The sequence below is a fragment of the Cryptomeria japonica genome, chromosome 1, assembly GCF_030272615.1.
Source record: "Cryptomeria japonica chromosome 1, Sugi_1.0, whole genome shotgun sequence".
Classification (NCBI taxonomy): domain Eukaryota; kingdom Viridiplantae; phylum Streptophyta; class Pinopsida; order Cupressales; family Cupressaceae; genus Cryptomeria; species Cryptomeria japonica.
Window position 1 is genome coordinate 89,808,643 of NC_081405.1, and position 22,202 is coordinate 89,830,844.

The window sequence follows — 22,202 nt, forward strand, 5'->3', positions numbered from 1 at the left end:
GATTTGATTTCATCATACTTGTATTGATTGATTATGAGATGTTGTTCTATATGCTTTATTCTATATGTATGCATATCTTTTTAGTATAGATGAATGAATGCAAATGGAATATGGATGTTTATTTTTGTTTCTTTTTATGCAAATAAATGAGGAGAATGAGTAACTAGTAATGCAAATGTTTATTTTTCTTCATGCAATAATATGAATGCAAATAAGCATAAAATGAAATGTATGGATCTATATAAGATGCTCATGTATGTAGCTAACATCTCAATACACAAGTACTCGATCTGAGAAATGATGATGAAACAGAGACCACCTAGCGGAGAAATGATGATGCTTCAAACTCTCATTCAGAAGATAAAGTGATCATTGTTATCATGCTGAAATCACTTGAAATGCATAAAATTTAGGATGAATGCAACCTAAACCTAGTCACTAGATTTGGAATGCTCAATTTTCATCACTGAGCATTTTATAAACAAATAAGGCAAATTAGAGTTCCTTCCTTTTCATATGCAATATTAATTATCTTGTCCGCAATGACCCTTTTTTTGGTCATATCCTTGGACATATTTCGTAGGGACCTGGATTGCATGATAAAGAAATTCCATCAAAAGAGACAAAGAAATGATGAGAACCTTCTTGTAGCATACAAATAAGTGGAGTCTTTGTATGTGTGGCGATTTAACCTTGATGTGAAGGCTCTTATCCCAGACACCCAGCTAATTAGATGTTTCCAGATCATCATAATCATTCCTTCAAGAAGAAAACAAAGAAAATATTATGCCTTCAATCCTTGCTCCTCTTAGTCAAGATAGACTTCCTCGAGTTACTTAGAGGGATAATAATAAAAAACCAATATAAAGGACAAAACACAAAGAAAATTTCCATGCATAGCTAAAACTGTTTACTGATTGTTTTCAGTTTTGTCGTTTTGCTTGTGTACTTAGTTATAAAACTCTGCAGTAGTTAGGAGATAGGTGACTAACTCAGAGTGGATGACTGGGTACCATTGGAAAAAATATGACTTGGTTGATACTGCTTAGGACATGTAAATTGATCAGTCGATTACCTTAAGACTAGGTTAGTGATCGGTTTCAATCCATGAGGGGTTCCAACAAACCAAGATGTCACGAAAGTGATTGAAATATGTACAAACAAAAGCAAAGATGCTTGAAAGCGGGAATGTCAATGTTGCATTGATAGATGGAGAACTTGAGTACAAGAGGCACCTATTTGCTAGGTTTTCACATGCTTGATAGAGATTCGATTTTTTTTTTTGTTACCAAGGTGCCTGTTTACCAGGTTTTCACCGAGGCATTTTCTCTATTTTTCCCTTTTTTTCTCTTTTTTTTTTCTTTTTTCTTTTTGGATTTCTTTAGGACATTTTCTGATTTTTAGGATTTCTTCAGGACTTTTTCTGATTTTTAGGATTTTGTTCAAGACTTTTTATGATATTTTAGGATTTTGTTCAGGACTTTTTATGATTTTTTAATGTTTGCCCCTAGTGTCTAGCAAGGAAAAATGGATTTTGAGTACATGAATGGATAAGCGAATGATGGTGGACGCTTTCAAGGACTATCTCACAACGTTAATCCAAACACAGGGTCTAGATATAGCAATGTAAACCAAGGATTTTAGTGATGTAAACCAAGGATATAGCGTAACGAAGATAGGATATAGCGTAACGAAGCCATATGGTCCAAAGAAGTGGCCATGTCAAGAGGTTTGTCGAAAGCATGTTGTTTTGCATTTTGTCCATAGTGTTGATCAAGATCAACGAATAGATCTGGATAGGGGACAAATAGGATAATCAAGATCAAAGGTGGTTATGAAGGATGTAAGCGAGCAATGGATAGGTGTTGGTGTAAATAATTATTCATCATGGATATTATTACACTTACTTAAGTTTACTTAGGAAATGCATTTCATAGTAGTTTGGGTATGAGACATTTGGGTGTTTGTGCCACATTGGGATAGTGTGTGTAGGAGAATTTCCACCTTTTATGGTGTTGATCTTGTTGTTACACTCCACATTCAGTGGGTGATCCACCTCATGTGGACTATTATATTGTTTCTCCTACCTACCCACACCTATTTCCTATCTACCCTTGTTTCTTATTGAGCCACATGTCATGTTTGTGTGCTCACATATCTCTAGCCTTACCTATATAAGCAAGCTCATCTACATTGTATGTAATTGGAACAATTGATCATTTTATCTATTGATGAGAATACAGTTTATTATTATCCTATATTTTGTCTCTCTATTGTACTTTTCATTGAGCTCTTGATCTTGGCAAAATCTCACATGGTATCAGAGCCATTGGGGCTTCATTGATTGGTTTTTGGAGACATCGTGGAAGGCTTCTATTTTCGGATCTGAGGGACTGCATTTTCTGGAGGCATCTTAGAGCATTTTTGACCTCACCATTGCGTCCAGGATGCCATTTCTATAAAAATCAAGTATAAATTCAACCTATTTTGGCAAAAATCGATTATTGGGTGTGGAGGAAATTTTCTGCCCAATTTGGGTAGTAGGTACAAAATTTTCAGATTTTTTTTCAAAAAAAAAAAAAAAATTTGAAAATTATTTCCCAGTTTGAAATTTTTTTTAAAAATTTTTTGGAAAATATTTTTGGGATCCGTACCTTCTGCCCAATCAGCAGCCCAGTTGGCTGCCACATCACCTGCCAAATCACTTGCACAGTTTGTGCCAAGTTAGCACCCAGTCAGCCATGAAATTTAGGTGACGGTCATACGACCATCAAATTTAACCCTGTAGTTCGCTGACATCATCATTTTTTCAAAAATTTTGCAGGCCCCTCTCATTGAGCTTTTTGATTTTGCAGTTCAACTTCAAATGGCCATATCTTGTTCATTTTTGCTCCCTTTTTGGTGCAACTGTTTTTTGAAATGGGCTAGAATTTCGTGTACTTTCAAGCGGTGGAATTATTTTCTGATTTTGATGGACATGTTTTTTAGAATTCTTAGTTTTTGGTGACTGTACCTGTCCAATCCCCGTTTCTGCAACTTCCAAGTCTCCGTTCGGGCTCATACGAACTCTTTTTCAGGTGCCATTTTTTTGAAAGTGCATTATTTTTTGGCTACTCTCAGAATATGCTATCAGTTTGTAGCAATTGTGGATAGAAATTGTACTTTCATCATATCATCTTATTTGACCAATTTGGCATTTGTATTGCATAGATCTATCTTTCTGATCTTTTGCTTTGAAGTTCTTAGCCTATTGGGGTAGTTGTAAAACAAAATCAAAATTCCAGCTTGCCATTGTTTGCAAGTGGCCTATTGTACACGCACTACATATAAAGTGCGAAAATCATCATTTTTTGGGGGGGTACTTTGATTGAGTGAATTTGGGAGGGTGTCTCTTGTGCTTTTGTGCTCTTGTGTTCCTTCCTTTCTGCTGCTATAGGTTCTTTTAAGTTTCCTCTCTTAACTCCTCATAATTATGCTACTTGGAAAATTGATGCATGGAGTAAACTTATGGAAAAATGACTAACTCATTACATTGATGGAACTATTGTTGCTCCCGCTGATCCTAAGGTTGATCCAGTTGGTCACTTGGATTGGCTCACTAAAAATATCATGGCAATTGGTACCTTAAGAAAGTATGTATCAAAGGATCTCATTTTTCATATTGAGAAGTGTACTTTAATCAAGGATGCTTGGCAAAAGTTTCAAGACTTGTATGGTCAAGTTGATGAGATTAGGGGATATCAAATTGATAGTGATCTCACCATGTTGGATCCCAAGAACTTTGATACTATACAAGATTATGTCACTAAGGCAAATGAGTTGAGGGCAAAACTCAAAGATTGTGGCATTGATAAGAAGGATACTCAATTGATATTCAACTTGATAGGCAAGCTTCCACAAGAATATGCAGCATTTGTTTCTAGTTTCTAAACCCATAGGATGACAATGGGTTCAAGCTACACAATGCCTACATTTGATGCTTTCAATGAAATGTTGATGATGGAACAAACTAAGTTGATAAGCATGGGCATTCTTAAGGCTTCTAAGTCTCAAGCATTAGAGGCAAATCAAGGGAACAAAGGAAATCAAGGAATGGACAACTCAAACAAGAAGAAATGGCAATCAAAGCCTAAGAGCAAAGCATCATCCTCTCCACAACAAGGAGATACATCCTCTTCCAAGAGGGATAATTCACCAAAGAGGGAGAGACCTACTTGTGCCTATTGTCAAAAGTTTGGTCATGAGGAGTGTCGTTGCCATTTTAAGAAGATTGATGAGCTCAAACATATCATCAAAAATCATAACATTGATTTGCCTAATGTCTACAAGAAGGATGATTCATCAACTTCCACTCCCTCACATTCAAAAGGAAAAGGGAAAGCATTCATGGCTTCTACAAGTGGGAAGACTCACTCTTTTGGGACAAGAAAAGGAAAAGCTCTATGTGCTACTATCAGTCATGATTCAAAGAGATGGCTTCTAGATTCAGGGGCTTCTCATCATATGGCATCTTTGAAGTCTATGTTCTCTACATTTGAGCCTTGCACCATGCTGCAAATTTTGATGGGCAATCATACATACATGGATGTGATTGGGAAATGATCTATTGACATTGGGGATAACTCCTTCAATAATGTGTTGTGTGTACCCCACATGACAAACAATCTCCTTTCTATCTATCAAATCACACATGGCACAAGTAAGAGAGTTGTGGAGTTCACACCTGAGTTAGTTTTCATTAGAGACTTGGAGACTAGAGATATCATTGCGACTGGGGTGGTTGATCATGCATCTTGGTTATACTCCTTTTCAGATTTTGTTGATGATGATGATTTCACATTTGATGATTCTACCCATGATGATCACACTTCTTGTGATGGTTTAGATTTTGAGGAGAACTTTGGGCACTTGAACATATAGATTCTCACATGTGAACCCATTCTTGAGTCTTGTATTTCATCTCCTCATATTGATATCACATCACCTATTGTACCAGATGATGCGGATAGTACAATAGTTTTGCCTTCATGTGATTCAGTGCAACAAGATATTCATAGTCTCCCAGCTTCAGATTCATGGGATGATTACTTGACAAACATTGCAGATTTGGGAGACATCATTGATGACATTCATCTTCTCTTTGATGAAGGTTATCCTTCTTTGATTGTTGCGAGGGAACACTCTAACCCTCTTGTTCATTCTCTACATGATCATTCTTTCGAGGTTGACATGATTGTGGATACGTATGTACAACAGTTGGAGGAGGTCTCTTTATCTTTTGAGGAGACATGTGAGTCTTTGGGACATGTTCTACATCCATCTCCACTAGATCTTGGAGTGCCTTTTTCAGCAGTGTGGCACAATTTACCACCTTTGGAGGGGGTATCTTTTAGCATCGACATGGGGATACTTGAGTAGTTTTCAGAGACTCCATTCATCATGAGTTTCTTTCATACATCTTCCCTTCATGATTGGGGAGACTTCATGGATACACCTTTGGTTTTGTTTCTTCCTAAGGGGAGGAATATTGTTTGACATTCGTGGAGTAGTTTCTTCATACATCAAGCTTCTATCATTGGTGTAGATTCCACATTGAGGGGGGGCTTCCTAGCTTCTCTTCTTCTCTCATATGGGGGGGACTTTTTCCTCACATGGGGTTTTGTCCTTCACATGCTTCTATGAGAGTTCTTTGTATCTAGTTTTTCATCTCTCTTTTGGGGGAGGGTTTTTTCCCATTGGGTTCTTCTCTCTTTCCCCACTTTGTGAGAGATTTCATTGCATTGGTTTTCATGCATTCACATTTGTACATGGGTACCTAACATGGCTAGTAGCTGGGACCCATCTTGCATTGCTTAGTTGCATTGTAGACTTAAGTGCATTCCCCTAAGTTGCACTTAAGGGGGGGTGTTGGTGTAAATAATTATTCATCTTGGATATTATTACACTTACTTAAGTTTACCTAGGAAATGCATTTCATAATAGTTTGGGTATGAGACACTTGGGTGTTTGTGCCACATTGGGATAGTGTGTGTAGGAGAATTTCCACCTTTTATGGTGTTGATCTTGTTGTTACACTCCACATTCAGTGGGTGATCCACCTCATGTGGACTATTATATTGTTTCTCCTACCTACCCACACCTATTTCCTACCTACCCTTGTTTCTTATTGAGCCACATGTCATGTTTGTGTGCTCACATATCCCTAGCCTTGCCTATATAAGAAAGCTCATCTACATTGTATGTAATTGGAACAATTGATCATTTTATCTATTGATGAGAATATAGTTTATTCTTATCCTATATTTTGTCTCTCTATTGTACTTTTCATTGAGCTCTTGATCTTGGCAAAATCTCACAATACAAGTTAAGGGGTCTGGATCAAGTGCAATATATAGGAAATGCAAAACTTGTAAAGATCCTTAACCTTGTCAAGATCAAAGGTGGAAAAGGGATATGAATGTAGATAGAGAGAATGAGGGATAATGCAGGATGAAGGATAATAGATGGATGTACATGGATGGAACTTTCCCCCAGGGTAAAGTGCAAAAGGATAATGGATTATGTATTACTCTCGTTTGCCAGGTTTTCATCATGGTACTTGCCCAAGGCACCACAAGAAGTGGTTTTCACTCGTGGACGAAATTATTTCTCTTTATTTTTTTTATTTTTTTCACTTTTTCATCATTTTTTAATTTTTGAATGATAATGGAGGCATAATAGGGGATGGAAGAAGGACCCCATCATCTCACTTCTTTGGATGGTACCCTTAGAATATAAGTTGCAATAGACAATGGCTATGAATGTATGCTCAAAGATGTTGGTTGGATAATGAAATGAAACTAGGGCAAGGATTTATGCAAAGGATTGGATAAGAGGGATGGAAGGGTGGAAAAGAGGTGCTGGATAATGGATGGGATGTTGGAAGAATTGTGTGGCTAGATGGAAATGTTGGAAAGATCAACATTGGCACACACCTTGAGGGATTGTGGACATATGGAAGAGAAGTGAATCTCATATTTTGAGATTTGGATGGAGGAAAGGTTACATATTTTGGGGCATAAGAACCCAGAATGGATGAAGGAGGTGATGGAGGAATAGACTCAGAAAGTTTGGATGGAGGAACAACAATTTTGGATACCAATTTTGATTTTTCTTTAGACTGTTGTGCTTCAAGAAGCCGCTTAGAGATCCACATGGTTTTTGATTTTTCATGCTTTTGTAGTTCCTTAGAGCGCATTGCTTGTACAAGTTCCTTAGGAACCCATATAACATTTGAGTTTTCTTCTTTCTTTGTGGGCCTTTGTGGCATTTTGTATTTTTCTTTCTCTTTTTGGATCATATTTTGCTTTGTTTTGACATGTCGATTAGATGGGACATGTTGATCCTTAAATACATGTGGATTACTTGACTTATGACTTTTATGCTTGGCATCCAAATTGCTTGGAGGGAGATGCGCGGATAGATAGGAATGATATGGAGGTATTTTAGATGGATGGAAGGTACTCAAATATGTGTGCCTTTGTTGATCCTACATAAGGGATGGAGGGATATAGGGACCTATAATGGATAGAAGCGATGATGGGGAAATAGTATATTTGGATTTAACTGGAGAAATGATGGATTTATGAGAGATATCAACATCTTGAGAAATATCCCTAAGGGCATGACCTTTAACATTTTCTTTAATATGGAAGTGTTCTTGCTTGTGGAGATTTACCCCTTTGCCTTTATAAATTTTTTGACTTGTAGGATACACTTTGCTTTGGAAAGAAGGCACAAGTCCATTATGAGATGGAGGTGGATTGTAGGGAATGATAGGATCATGAGAGGAATTTGTAGGCATGATGGATCCTTGAGGTGAATATGGAGGATTATTAAAAGGAGATGAAGGGATACTTTGATCTTGACATGGAAGAGGACCATTGGATAGAGTAGGAAGGGTGTTTGAGTCTTAATTTTGAATAGGACCATTTGAAAAGGTGGAAGAGGCATCATGATCTTGCTTAGGAAGTGGATTAGGAATGATATTTGGAAGGATACTTTGCTCTTGAGATGGAAGGCGTTCATCCTGGAAGAAATGGAAAGGTATAAGGGGATCACATAAGATTCTAGTGAAATAGGACCTTTTTCAATCATTAGATGGGATTGAGGAGTTTTGGTGTCTTGATCTTGATTTATGATAGGACTTGTTTCTTGATTTTTTAGATTATCCTCTTGACATAGAGTCCCTTCTAAGGAAGGGATAATATTGTTGATAAGCATGGAGGATTCTTAGAAGGTGTTCATGTTTTGGCATGCTGGGGAAGAATTTTGAGTTGGACTTTCTAGAGTGGGTACATTTGGAATTGGAGTGCATGATGGCATAGCATCTAGGATTATTAAATTTGTAGAGAAACTTGTATCAATATTGGCATTAACTTGGATTTCCATAGGAGATAGCCCTTGAAGGTAAACATGAGAAGTTTTATTGTTTGAAGGAGATGGTATGGATTGTTGCTAAGAATTTTTAGGAGATGAAGGCATCATGGAAGGGATGGAGGCCACATAGGGAGCCTTGCTAGACATAGGTTCATGATTTTGATCATGCTTAAAAGTAGTTCCTTCTTTTTCTTTAAGTGGGTCATTAGGATCTTCAATTTCAATGACACTAGTATCAATGAGATCTTGAATCTTATGTTTTTAATTCCATGGATTTCGAAGTCTTATGTTCATTTTGTCTATGATATGCACAATACTTACAAATTCACATCCCCGTGTGGTATTTTTAGGAAATATGATAAGATTATGCTCAAGAAGCTCTTTCAAAATTTGACTCAATAGATTGCCCCAAGGGTGTAAATTAACTATCTAGAGGATATTTGGAGGAAATGTCTTTATGTCTCGGTGAAGGTGTCTTGTGAGCTTGTTGGAGATTTGGCTTTTGATTTTTAATTATTTGTTGGTTTTCGATTGTCAAATCATATAACCGTTTTAGCATTCCTTGAAGTTTCTCACTCTTGATATCATGCATTTGTTTCTCAAATGGAGTCATTGATTTATTTTGTTGGATTTTCATGTCATATATTTGTTTCTTGATATCTTGAGTCATTTGAGCCAAGATAGCCATGGAAATTGGGGCTAAGGTAGCTATTTATAGTTGATAGTGAGAGGTGTTACAAATGTCAAGGTGAGATCAAAGCTAGTTGTTCGTTGAGGCTAGAGTTTGATGTTCAAACTTATGAGGGTGAGATACACTGACTCCGATTTTGAGTCGAGGCTAAGTAGCCTAAGTGATACTCGAGAGTGAAGTTTGAACAAAAAATTGGTTGATTGGATTAGGTTGATTGAGCTAGCTAAGAGGTAACCGACAAAATCTTGCAATGCAATGGCAGGGGTACACTACCAAGATTGTTTATGCTCATTATAGATTGATTTGAATAGTTTTGACTATTTTGAACTGACAAAATCAGAGATTCGTACGACAGAGTTTGCAGACTGAGATGACAATTTAGCTGTTTATAGATGATAAAGACAGTATTTTGTACAAGTGGCTGTTTGATTTCATACGACAGTTGGGAAGACTCTAGACAATAATATGTTGAATATTATTTATTTTCATACGAAAAAGTTTAAAAGGACACACGACTGTTTCTAAGACTCATACGACACATTTTGTAAAGCTAGATGAAAAAATATGAGGATTAATGAAAGCTCGTACACCAGTAGGTATGTAACAAGTTGACATTTCAGCAGGCTCGTATGACAGAGGATTGGACAAAGATGAAATTCTAATAGACATAATTTTTACAATTGACGAGGACAAATTTTTGATATAGGACTGATTTTCAATGACCAAGAGGGACTAGTTTTTGACACTAATAGAATTTATCATTGAGTTATTTGGTATTGTTTCCTCCATTTTTAGTGTTTCAGTTTCAGTTTCAGGGATGAAAACATAGAAAACATGCAAGATGTTCAAAAATTCCAAGCATAGCATGCTAACCCTATGGAAGTTGGCTTAGAGAAGAAAACCTTTGCTTGTTGACTTAGGTACACACCCAATAGATAATCAGAATACGGCTGCTGAGTCTCATGTAATGGATATTTAACAGCGTATTAGCTGACCCTAAACTCTAATGGGGGCACGATATGGCAAGTGTCTTGGGAGAGTTACTACCTCTCTTGCACAAAGATTATCAACCTTTCGGAGGTGAATCGGGTAGCTTCTAATCTTATAGTTCTTAGTCAAGAATTCCATTTGAAATTACCCCTTGAAGTCAAGAAAGTATGATTGAGGCCTATAGCTCGACAAGGTACCGAGACAAGTTGTAGTCATGTAAACATGATTGAGACTACGAGGCCCTACAAAATGCTTGATATGAGAGATCTCAAAGAGAAAACTAAAATAATCCCATCCTCTGAGAATTTAATCATCAAGGGCCTATTTATTATAGTGAGTTGGAATGCTCAGGTCCAGCTATACTCACTTGGGTCGTTCTCACAGGGTGATTACTTTTTCCAACTGTGACAGGCCCGCTAAAGGTACACAAATCTCAATTTTAGAAAAAGCCTCAAGGGTCTAGATTTCTGATTGTCTGTAAAAGACAAGAGCATACTCTCCTACCTCTTAGATTTTTCTAAAAACACAAAAGAGAGATTTGTTCATTAACCAGATAGCAATTTAAGTGCCTAAAAATGAATTTAAAGAATACACGATGTTTGGCCAATTTTCTTTAGGCACCTACAAAAACAATGCATCAATAGTCATGTTGTTTTTATTCTTTGATAGGCGTATGTCTGATTGATAAATTCTTTGACAAGCGTTCTGTAAGAAGCTAGTTAGGCTGTGAAAATCTTAGACAGATAGAAGACAATTTAGGGTTAGCGTCAATATCATCAAAATTTAATCCAAGAAAAACACTAAAGAGTAATTTGTTTTTAAAAAATAAAAAATAAAAAAAATCCTAATCTAACTCCTCCAACCTGCAAGAAATTGTTAGAAACCCACAAGAAGAAAAAGTTAGTGAAATATCAAATCTCTTGGTGGGATTACACAGGCCTAATTTCAAATCATGGTTACAAATTTTTCACTCCTAATGCTGAAATGCCCTGAAATTTGACTAAGTATGAAATTTGGAAGATCCTCCAAAAACTAGATTTTGAACTATAACTCCTAGAGGTTCAAAACCCCTCTCAAACATCCTAACAATATATATGGAATATAACTTAAAGTATAAGAAAGAGAAAAGAGAAGAGGAAATTTCACTTATACTTAAATGTTACATTCCATATATATATATTGACCTTCCATAGGCCTAATTTCAAGCAAACTCCTGAAAAAAAATATTTTCTATTTTTCATACGACAGAACAATAACTCGTACGAGTATTCTCACTTGACCATATGAGAATTATCACAGAACTGAATGAGTAAACACATAAGCAAACGACAAAGTAGTTACTCATACTACTATTCCCACAGAGTCAAATGACAAAATACAAAATCAGATACTCAGAGCAGAAATTCGTACGATAAAGGAGAGACCTTGACAGAATGTTGTACAATGCAGGATATATACTCATACGATATTTCAAAAAGGTTATACAGATGAGACTTGAAAGATAAAGAAGTGATTTTGAGGCTAAAGGATTGAATTCTGAGCCCCATGGTGGGCACCAAAAATGTGTGTGTGAAAAGTGGACATGTATTTGTATCTGGAATACAGAACACTTCAATTAAGTCATTAGATGCATGGTTCATAAATCAATAATCAATGAATAATAAACCATTACAAAGCAACCCATTGCCTTCTAGTAGATGCAAGTTTAGATTGCTCTTAGATAGCTAAGCTATCCGGTGACTAGACAACAACTAAACGAAGGATTTATATCTATATGAACATAAATATGAGCTAAATGGATGCAAGATGTAAGCTAGATATGCAAGATTAATCTAACATGATTTAAGCAATATATGAATATTTAAGCTAAATGATTTAAGCAATATCAAATAACTAATATGCAATATCTTAATGAACCTAGAGAAAAAAGAACATAATAACAATATATTCTCCAAGATCCTTTAATGAGAGACGAGAGCCTGAATTTATAGAAAATTCAGAAAGAAACCAACGACTGAGATCAAATGATGACGAGTAGTCAAGATTTTCCAAGAGGAAGCACAATCTAGGTCAATTGATGTGATTGGATGCTTTTCTCAGTTTTAAAGGAAATTGAACTAAAATTAAGATAAAATCAGGAAAAAAACTGATTTCTTCTCTATTTCATTCAATTTTATTATTTAATTGTTTTAATTGCTTTCTTTGAGATTATTTATCAATTTTTAATTTGTTTTTCAAGATTATCTCCAATTGATTTCTTTTCTCAAATTTTAAATTCTTTTTTGTCAATTAATTCCTCTTTTTGATGATTTAATGGCAAATTGATTTATTTAATAAAATATGCTAGGATATTCAATAAAATAAATAGGATAATTGTTTAAAAAAATTTTACTTGGAATGATCAATTAATTAAATAAATATTTAATTAATATTGAGTAATTGATTTTCCATGTGACATTGATGATTTTAGAAATTAATTGTGTGCTCAAGATTTATTTAATTGCCTTTGGTTAGGACCTTGGTGACATTGTCGAGATTAGGGGCTGATGGTTTAGATGACCATTTTTAGGGTATTACATCAATAAGTTTAGACCTATTAGCCTTTGTAATTATTTTTACAAGATAATATCTAAGGTGCTCACTTCTAGAATGTTGGATATCCTTCCTCGCATAATTTCTGCCCAACAAAATGGTTTTGTCCCTGGTAGACAAATTCTGGATTCCATCATTTCGGTTCATGAGAACATTCATTCTCTAATTGTCGCTAAAAAGCAGGGATTTTTTTTCTGAAGCTAGATATGTCCAAGGCCTATGATGGAGTGAATTGGCAATTCCTTTTTAAAATTACGAAAGCTTTTGGGTTTGGGAAAAGGTGATTTATCCATGTTCTCAGTTGACTAGTACTACCTCTTATGCTGTTATTATTAACAGATCTCCCTCCAGTTTCTTCAAAAGTTATAGAGGCCTAAGACAAGGGGATCCTATCTCTCCTATCTTGTTTACTATCTTGGCAGAAAGTTTGGGCAAATTTATTATGAGAAGTGTGGAGGAAGGGAAACTCAAAGGCCTTAAGCTTTCCTCGTCCAACTTAACCTGTACTCATGAACAATTTGTAGATGACTCTATTACCATGGGAGAATCTACCATAAGAGAAGCTAGAAATATGAAGATTGTCATAGATTCCTATGAAGTTGCTTCTAGGCAAAAAATAAATTGGGATAAGAGTTATTTGTTCTTCATCAACACCCCTATGGATACACAAAGAAGGATTGAAAGGATCCTTGGATGTAAAATTGCAAAGTTTCCTTCTACTTATTTGGGTCTCCCTATGTGCTTAAAGCCTTTAGATAATTTTTGGATGAACCTGGTTGATAGATTTAATTCCAAACTAGCTAGGTGGAAGGGAGCCCTCCTCAGACAGGCGGGTAATGTGACGATGCTTAAGGCTACTCTTCAAAATCTGCCTATCTATGCCCTTAGTCTGTTTAAGATCCACTTGAAGTTTGCTAAGGCCATTGAAAGAATACAAAAAAATTCTTATGGTCAGGAGTGGAAGATAAAAATAGAATCCCCCTTATTGCCTGGAATAATATTTGCATGCCTAAGGCTTTTGGGGGCTTGGGAATAAGGAACATTATGACTATGAACAATGCCTTGTTAGCTAAAAAAATTTGGAGAATGAAAGGGGAGGAAAGGGAATGGAATTCCTTTTGGAATAAGAAATACCTTCATATGCAATCGTCTGATAAAGAATTTATGGATAATTCCTTCCTTGTGGATGGCTCTGTTATTTGGAATGTTGTTCAAATGGCTAAAGTCTGGGCTGCTGCTGGAAGAAAGTGGAAACTGGGTAATGGGAGAATTATCAGATTCTTGGAGGACATATGGCTAATGGATAAACCGCTAGAGGAAATCCTAATTCTTAATGAATCGAAAGACTGGTTTAAAAGCAAGTATGGAGACCTTGTTAGGGGCTACTGGAGAAATGGTAACTGGATTGAGTTTATCCAGGTTTGTCCAGGCCTAAGATTTTTGGAGACCTTGCTCTCTTCCAAAATCTTCATGGAGCTTTCTGAGGATTGTATGATTTGGAAGGAAACTTCTGATGGGCAATATTCTATTTCTTCAGCTATCTCTATACATTACAAAGTTTCGGATGAGATTCCTTTATGGTAAAAGTGTGGATGAAGAATTTGACTCCCAAAATTAATATCATCTTTTGGATCTTTATCCAAAATAAGGTACTAACCCTTGATAATCTCCATAAGCATGGATTTTTTTTTCCTAACAGGTGCTCTCTTTGCTACAGGGACGAGGAGTCTACCTGCCATATCCTCTACCAATGCACTTTCAGTCAGGATATTTGGAATATAATTCTTAATAAATGGAAGTTGAGCTAGATTTTCCTGAACTCACTGGAAGAGTTCTGGCAGCAATGGTTTTTCCCTAGCTCTAATTCTAAGAATGTTGAGCTTTGGAAACTTGTCCTCCCCATCGTCACCTAGAACATCTAGAAGGAGCGTAACAAGAAGATTTTTACAGAAAAAAGTGTGAACCCTAAAGTGGTGGTGGATAAAATTTATAGAGGGATCCATGATTGCTTATATGGCATTGGTACTGGATTATCTACTAAGGAAGATTTTAATGAAAGATGGAACCTTTCCAATAGCATAGATAGAAAGGATAGAGGTAGAGGTGTTGTTTTCTGGAGCTTTCCCCCCTAGGGATGGATGAAGGCCAATTTCAATGGGGCATCTAAGGGAAATCCAGGCAATGCTAGATATGGGGGTATTGTCAGGAATTTTGCTGGAAGCTATCTAGTGGTTGTTGCTGGTCCTTTGGGTAACCAAATGAGCCCTTATGCTGAAGCTTCGACTGCCCTGAATACTCTAATTATTGCTAAAAATCTCAGTCATGACAAATTATGGTTGGAGGGAGATTCTCTTAATATTATTAAATGCCTAAAGGGTGAAGTTGAGCCTTCATGGTCTATCAAAAATATCATTTTTAAGGCAAGAGAAATTATTACTAGTTTTAAATTTGTTATTATTGAGCATGCCTTTAGGGAAAAGAATGTTGTCGCAGATGGTCTTGCTAACCTTGGCGTTATATTTGAAAAACAAAGCATATGGAATGGTGAAGATAATATTGATTTCAATATTAAAGACCTCATTAGAAAGGATGGAATTATGGGGAAAGAAAGATTGCATTTTAATCATGGTTGTATTAATTATTAAACATCAAAACTTTAAAAAGGACATGATAGTTTGTTAGAAGGGAAAAGTTTTAAATAAGAATATTAAAAATTCACATACTTTGCGGGTGCTTATTTTCAAGTGTCCAAGTTGCATCTAGAATCTCGCTTCAAATTTACTGAAGTAGATAAATTGCAGAACGAATTCAAGAATGGGAGGTGACCTTAGAAGAGAGGAACCCGATAACCTTTCTAGATTGCGGGAGATGCCCAAGGTCTGGACGAAGTTGGAGAAGGATTTTATGAGAAAAGAAGAGTTAACTTGGCAGTTACTAGAGTGACTGAAAAACTGGAAAAATAGCACTTTCAAAATCCATGGTGTCAAATTCAAGCTAGACGTAGACATCATCTCTACAGTCATATGTATACCCCATACTGGCCTCAATTTCTTTAGGGACCTAAAAGTCTCCAATAATGTTGTAAAGCTCTTTCCGTGCAAAGATAAGGAGAGAGATAAATTAGGCAAAGTGTCTAGGGGGTATTATGAAGCGTATAACATTAAAAAAATTGGGGTTTTGTGGTTAATGCCATTATGAAGTATATCACTATGGAGGGGCGCTTCACTAGGGTCCATACCTATCACTTTGTGCTTCTAAACCACTTTAGGCATGAGAAAGGGGTGTCTCTTCCTTGTTACCTTTTTAGGTCCCTGTCGCGCTCGTTGAACAAGCATAGTAAGAACCCCTCTTCTCTTGTGCTACATTATGGTCTTATTTTGCTCATTTATGAGCATTGTAAGATTTTGGTGATTCAGGAAAACAAAAGGCTGACAGTGTCCCCAAGAAAAGGCAAGAGGAAAAGTGAGGATTCTGGGCCTAACAAGGATGAGTAGAAACAGAGTAAAAAGGCTAAAAAGGATCTATGGAAAAAAATGTGGAGGACAAGAATTTGGGCCATAAACATAAGGATGTGGAGGTTGATCCTAAGTATACAGGAAAAGAAGGTAGTGATATGGAGACTGATGATACTGATAGGGCGGAGAGCTATAGAGATGAGGAAGTTGGGGAAGAGGAAGATTCTGATAAGAAAAGATTGGTAAAGGAAACATCTAGAATGGACAGTGGCAATGAGAAGGAAAAATAAGAAGAGGATGAGGGTAATAAGGAGGAACCTACTCACAGTGCGAGCCCTCGTGATCTCAACAACCAGCCCATGGAGGAGCCGGATAACCAGAAAAAATAGGAGGACAAGGATAAGGAGGATACGAGCATGGAAAATGATAGAACTGGTGATGAGATGAACACTGGTATGCTTATCTTGGATAATCTTAAGAACCAATCTAATGCTTGTCTAGGTTTCGATAGATGGGTTTATGAAAGAATTAATAAAATGGAAAAAAAGGCTAAATATCAGGAAGAGCGGGGACAGAAAGGTGAAAGAAACCTTGAGAAATGGAAAAAGGAAATGGACAAAAAGGTGGAGAAGCTGGAAGTTTAGATTAACAAGTTGGAGGAAGGGAAGGCTGCCATGAAGAACTTCCTGATTTTGATTCCAGAGATCCTCAACTCTGTGACTAGGAACATGGAGGAAATAGCCAAATACCTTGATGGTCCCAGCCCTACCAAGTCTATTGTGGACCTTGATGCTGAAGAAGCTGCTACTGAGGCTAGGACTGTGGATAGTGCACCTAGAGGTGTGACTAAAAGGACCAGGGCGAGCTTGAAAAAGACTGCCTTGGCTTCTTCAAAGGAAATCCCAATTCTCGGGGAGAATATCAAAGAAATGCAAGAGATTAGCGAGAAATTGGCTAGTACCCTTAAAAACATAATGTAATTTATCATTTTTTCTATTTTTGCTGGTTGTTTCTGGTAGTGTTGGACTTTTGTGTTGGCTTTGTCCAATACTTTGGTGGTTTTTTCGTTGTTTGTCTTGTTTAGTTTCTTAATGCTTTTATATTTTATGGTTCCTTTGTAAAGGGTTTCAGGGTCTCTTCAAAACCTGATTTTCCCGTAATCAAAAACATAATCTATTTCACTTTTAACTTAGACATGGATCAATTTCAATGGAAATATAAACAAGTGCTATGTAGTTGTTAGTAATTTCTTTTAGAGTTTTGCAATATTGCAATAATAGTATTTTTTTTGTAGTGCATAGATGAGCTAATACATAAAAAATTAAAAATATGTATAAAGATTAATTGTTTAAAGCATATTATTACTAGCATACACATCTTTAGAGGAATATATTCTTGTTATTATATTTCCACTATACTCATTACAAAAGAAAAATGTCTAGTATCAAATTATTATTATTATTATTATGTTATTATATTTTTACATTTCAATTACTCTTGAGAAAAGCGAAAAATCTATCAAAACTTATTATTATTATATTTTTATTCTATATTCTTACTCTTATCCTTATCCTTATCCTTATCCTTGAGATAAAATGGATTTTATGTAAAGATAATTTGAATCCCTCATAATGAATGATAGTATTTCTAATCTATTATTATACTACTATTTTAGTATATTATATATTTAAAACATATACAAATACATATGCATATGAACATATTAATCTTGTAATAAAATTTAATTGTCAAGAACTTCTTCAAGTGAAGCTGATTTATGTTTAAAAATCCTAGAGTTCCTTTCCTCCCAGATGCTCCAAACCACAATAGAAGGTGCCACTATCCAAAGAGATGAATAAAAAGAAGATGAGTACAACAAGGGCCAAGCCATGAAATGCGACAATAAATTAGGACTAATAGTAGAAGACTAGCCAAGCATTCCAAACAACCAGTACCAAAAATCTAGAGCAAAAGGACAAAGCAAAAAAATGTGATCCATGGTTTCCATACAATACCCACAAAAAAAACAAGGGAAAACCGTAGTAATCTCAAGCCTATCCAAGCTCATCCTGGTGAGAACTCTATCCTAAATTGCCAACCAAGAAAAAGACCCAGCTTTAGGAAGGCAAGCCGAGTGCCAGAAAAGGTTAGCAGGCCATGAGGAGGAGGACGAGGAGGTCTGAGATAGATTTATTCCCCTCCTTTACTGAATAAGAGCCTGAGGCAGTCTTAGTCCAAACCAAACTATCCTCTTTATCTTGAAACAAAAGGGATCTTTTCTGGAGCTCTGCCTCAAAAGAAACTCTAAGATCATTATTAGTGGGCAGAGAAGGAATATCCTTCCATCTAGCTACTAAATAGGGACCTAAAGAATCAATATCAACATAATCTGCAATGAAAACTCCCCAAAGATCCGAAAGGATATCAGACAAAGGAGACCAATCCCGAATGGATGAAAATGTAGGATGCCCATTCCAAAATTCATCCCAAAACTGGGCCTTTTTCCCATTATGGACAACCCAAGAAAGATGCAGTAAAATAACTAGTCTACAAGAAACTAGAAAGTTCCAAAATGCAGATCCCTTTGGAAGCGACGAGGCTGTGAAAATCTGCTCTCTAGCGGCTCCCCATAAGTACTTAGCAAGCATAATGGAAGCTCATTTGCTCAAAGGGTCCGCATATAGTTTCCACACCAGTTTACCTCCCAAGGCTTTATTCTGAGTTACTAAATCTGGGATACGCACCCCTCCCAGTTCTTTAGGATGATAAACTTTATCCCATGCTAGAAGAGGAAGCTTCTTCTTGCCCCTAACGTTATCATTCCAAAGAAAGAACGTTAAGGATACCTTAAGATCCTGGACAACTTTAGGGGGAGTCTTCAAAATAGACATCAAATATGTAGGGATGGCATTAAGAACAAATTTAATTAAAAGAATCTTACCAGCCAACGTGAGCCATTTATGATTCTAGGAAGATATTATGGACGAAATTGCATGAACCACTTTATCCCAAAAGGAGGCCTTGTCCAAGCCAACAAAAAAATGAATGCCTAGATACTTGCAAGGAAAGGCCCCCACTTGGAAACCCCAAAATTGAGTGAGTCTATTCATAACTAGGGGGAAAACATTCAAAAAGAAAAACCTTAGACTTCAACTCATTAACTTTCTGACCAAAAAAAGAAGAGTATTCTGAAATAATTTTCTTTATAACTCTAGCTTCTTTCAAGGAGGTAGAACCAAACAAAAGGGTATCATCTAAGAAAAGAGAGTGGGATTGTGAAGAAGGATATCCATCGATTTTGATGCCAGACCACAAGTCAAATGCTCATTAGAAATGGCCCTACTTAAAGCCTCTGCCAAAAGTATAAACAAAAAAGGAGAGAGAGGATCTCCTTGCCTAACCCCCCGAGAGGAAGAAAACAACCCCGAAGGAGAACCATTAATCAAGACTGAGAAATGAGCAGAAGATATGCAAGAGAACACCCATTTAACCCAACAATGTGCAAACCCAAAGCAATTCAAGATAGCAACAAGGGACTGCGAGTTAACATGATCATAAGCTTTAAGCATATCTAGCTTAAGGATCATAACCAGAATCTTTTGATGCAAAATGGAGTGCAGAATCTCATGAGCTACAATCGCACCTTCCGAGGTTATGTGCAACCCCATTCAAACTCCATTTTCGTTTCCATTGCATATCCTCTGTTCTCTTGCCCAATTCTGTAGCATAGTTCCGCATGACTAATTCTTTAATCGTTGCTCAATTTCATCACATTGATAGAAAAAATGCCATTCAGATTTTCGCCTGCACGAAAGCAAACATTTCTAACTTGCGTGAAAAATGAACCGGGCAGCCCATGTAAAAGTCTCTGCTAACTCTTTTTGCAAAGAACAAATATCATATTAATGTTGAAAAGAATCTGGAAAACGACCACAATAATCAATTTCTCTGACATTGTCTGACGGTAAATTCTCTGCTGTAGACAAAAAATGAAGAAAAACATTGAATAGAATGCAGTAACAATCATGAGGGATCACCATAAAATAGAATTCCCATGTAATTTTACAAACTAATCTGGTCTAAAAGAGATGCAGGAAGGTCGGTAGCCGATTTCTCATCTCCTCCTTCATCAAACATCATCATAATCTCTTCTATATTAATCTCACGTAGCTCGCCTTGCTGAATGTCAAAAGTAGTGCAGCCATCTGTACTTGAATTTAAGTCATTACTTGAATTCTCAGATGGAGGAGGAAGAGGTGGAGGATTATTGAGGCGGGCAAAAGATCCATACATGATTAGAGCGGCACGGTCATATGCAAGAGCAGCCTCATGGGCCGTGTCGAAAGTACCAAGCCAAAGACGCTTACCTCTCTCGGGCTTTCTGATTTCAGCAACCCATTTACCCCACGTACGCTGTCTGACGCCTCTGTAATTGTACCGCCCATTTTCAGGCCCTCCTTTTCCCTTCATACACCCTTTTGTAGAGCCCTTGTGAATTGTTATTCTTCTTTTCATTTGGTCGCTTGAATTCAACCGCTCCCATCGTTCTAATATTTCACAAACTTTCTTTTCTCTCTGCCCTCTCGCAGTTTTTGCCATTTTCATGGATGCTTTAAAATGAACTCTCCAAAACCACAGCGAACCGTTCCTTTTTAATTGAAATTAATTCCTTGCTCGTTAAGCTACCTGAAAACATATCTGCCCCGAACCATCCTTCCACCTCGTTACTGTGGGGACGCGGGAAAATAAAAGAGGTAAACCAAAAAGTAAATAAAAGATGAAGTTGACCGTTTCTTGTTTTGCTGGCTACAGATGACTTTCTCACTAAGTTTGTGTGCATGTATATCTCTATGAAGTTATGAAGTTAAAACTATATGAGTTTTTTTCGTAGACATCAATGTCTGTGTGTACAGCGGGATTTGTCGGCACCGTCTGATCGATTTCGCCAGAAACGAACAACTTATATATGCTTTGTCGCCTGTGTAAACTCTAAAGTTTACTACTCGATTTCAACGTTAATATAATTATTACTTGTGCTGTAGGAGAGCCTAGATTCTTCCAGTTTCATTTCTCACAGAAACTTTCCTCTGTTTTAACACGTTATAGTGACTCATACCATAGTTTCCTATCAATTTAAAGATGTTTTATCTTCTCAATTTCAACGTTAATATAATTATTACTTTTTCTGTAGCAGAGCCTAGATTCTTCCAATTTCATTTCCTCTGTTTTAACGCGTTATAGTGACTCATACGATACTTTCCTATCAATTTACAGCAAAATATCAGTGATTGATTGTTGTTCATACCTGAAATCCCAAAAGTCAATACACCAGCAAATTTCGGCTTTAAAAATGTCAGCTTTCAAGCTACGTCGGAAGAGGTTTTAAAATTCGATTGTGTCATACTGGCATTCTCAACCATCATTACTCTCGTCATCCTTATTTTCTTTCTGAGGCGTTGAGCGTCATAAATAAGGAAGAGGTGGTAAGAGAATTGTTGGTGTCATAATGGGAATTTTTTCTATTTTCTTTTAATATATAATATTATTTTATTTTTAATAATTTCTTTTTTTTATAATTGATAATAGAATATTTATTTATATAAAAAATTAATTATTATTTTATTATATATTTTAATGTTATAATTCTAGTTATAACTAAACTAATATTTTATGATATAAAAAGGAAAGCAATTTTCATGAGTTATTCTATTTTCATAATATCTTATTAATAACAATCTAGAAGAATGGTATTCAAATATTGATTTACAAGGAAATGACTTTTTAACAAATATATAACTAGCAATCACATTTTGGTGTGCGATGGGTATGTTGAAGAAGTGTGGAAGGTCAATTAGGGAAAATTTTGATGTATTTTGCATACAACTATTTAGTATGTGAGATCAATTGGTAGGCCATTTTAAAAATGATATTGTGTGAGCATCCAAGATCTCAATCTAGAAGTGATAGCTTAAAATCAACTATACATTTTGTTAGAGGGATCCAAACATGACTAAAACAAAACTTTGAATCAAGAAGATAACTAGGTTCCATTACCA

General features: G+C 36.2%; 1 protein-coding gene across 1 annotated transcript; it reads right to left on the minus strand.

The window, feature by feature from the left end:
• Positions 1 to 20,071: 20,071 nt before the first annotated feature.
• LOC131041978 (putative dehydration-responsive element-binding protein 2H) lies at positions 20,072 to 20,758 on the minus strand. Its single transcript, XM_057975261.2, has one exon. The coding sequence runs from the start codon at positions 20,749 to 20,751 to the stop codon at positions 20,209 to 20,211; it is 543 nt and encodes a 180-aa protein (XP_057831244.1). The 5' UTR covers positions 20,752 to 20,758; the 3' UTR covers positions 20,072 to 20,208.
• Between the last annotated feature and the right edge of the window lie 1,444 nt (positions 20,759 to 22,202).

What these genes read in the sequence shown, in the direction of transcription:
- LOC131041978 (XM_057975261.2), bottom strand. Translation starts at nt 20,751, where the DNA reads ATGAAAATGGCAAAAACTGCGAGAGGGCAGAGAGAAAAGAAAGTTTGT.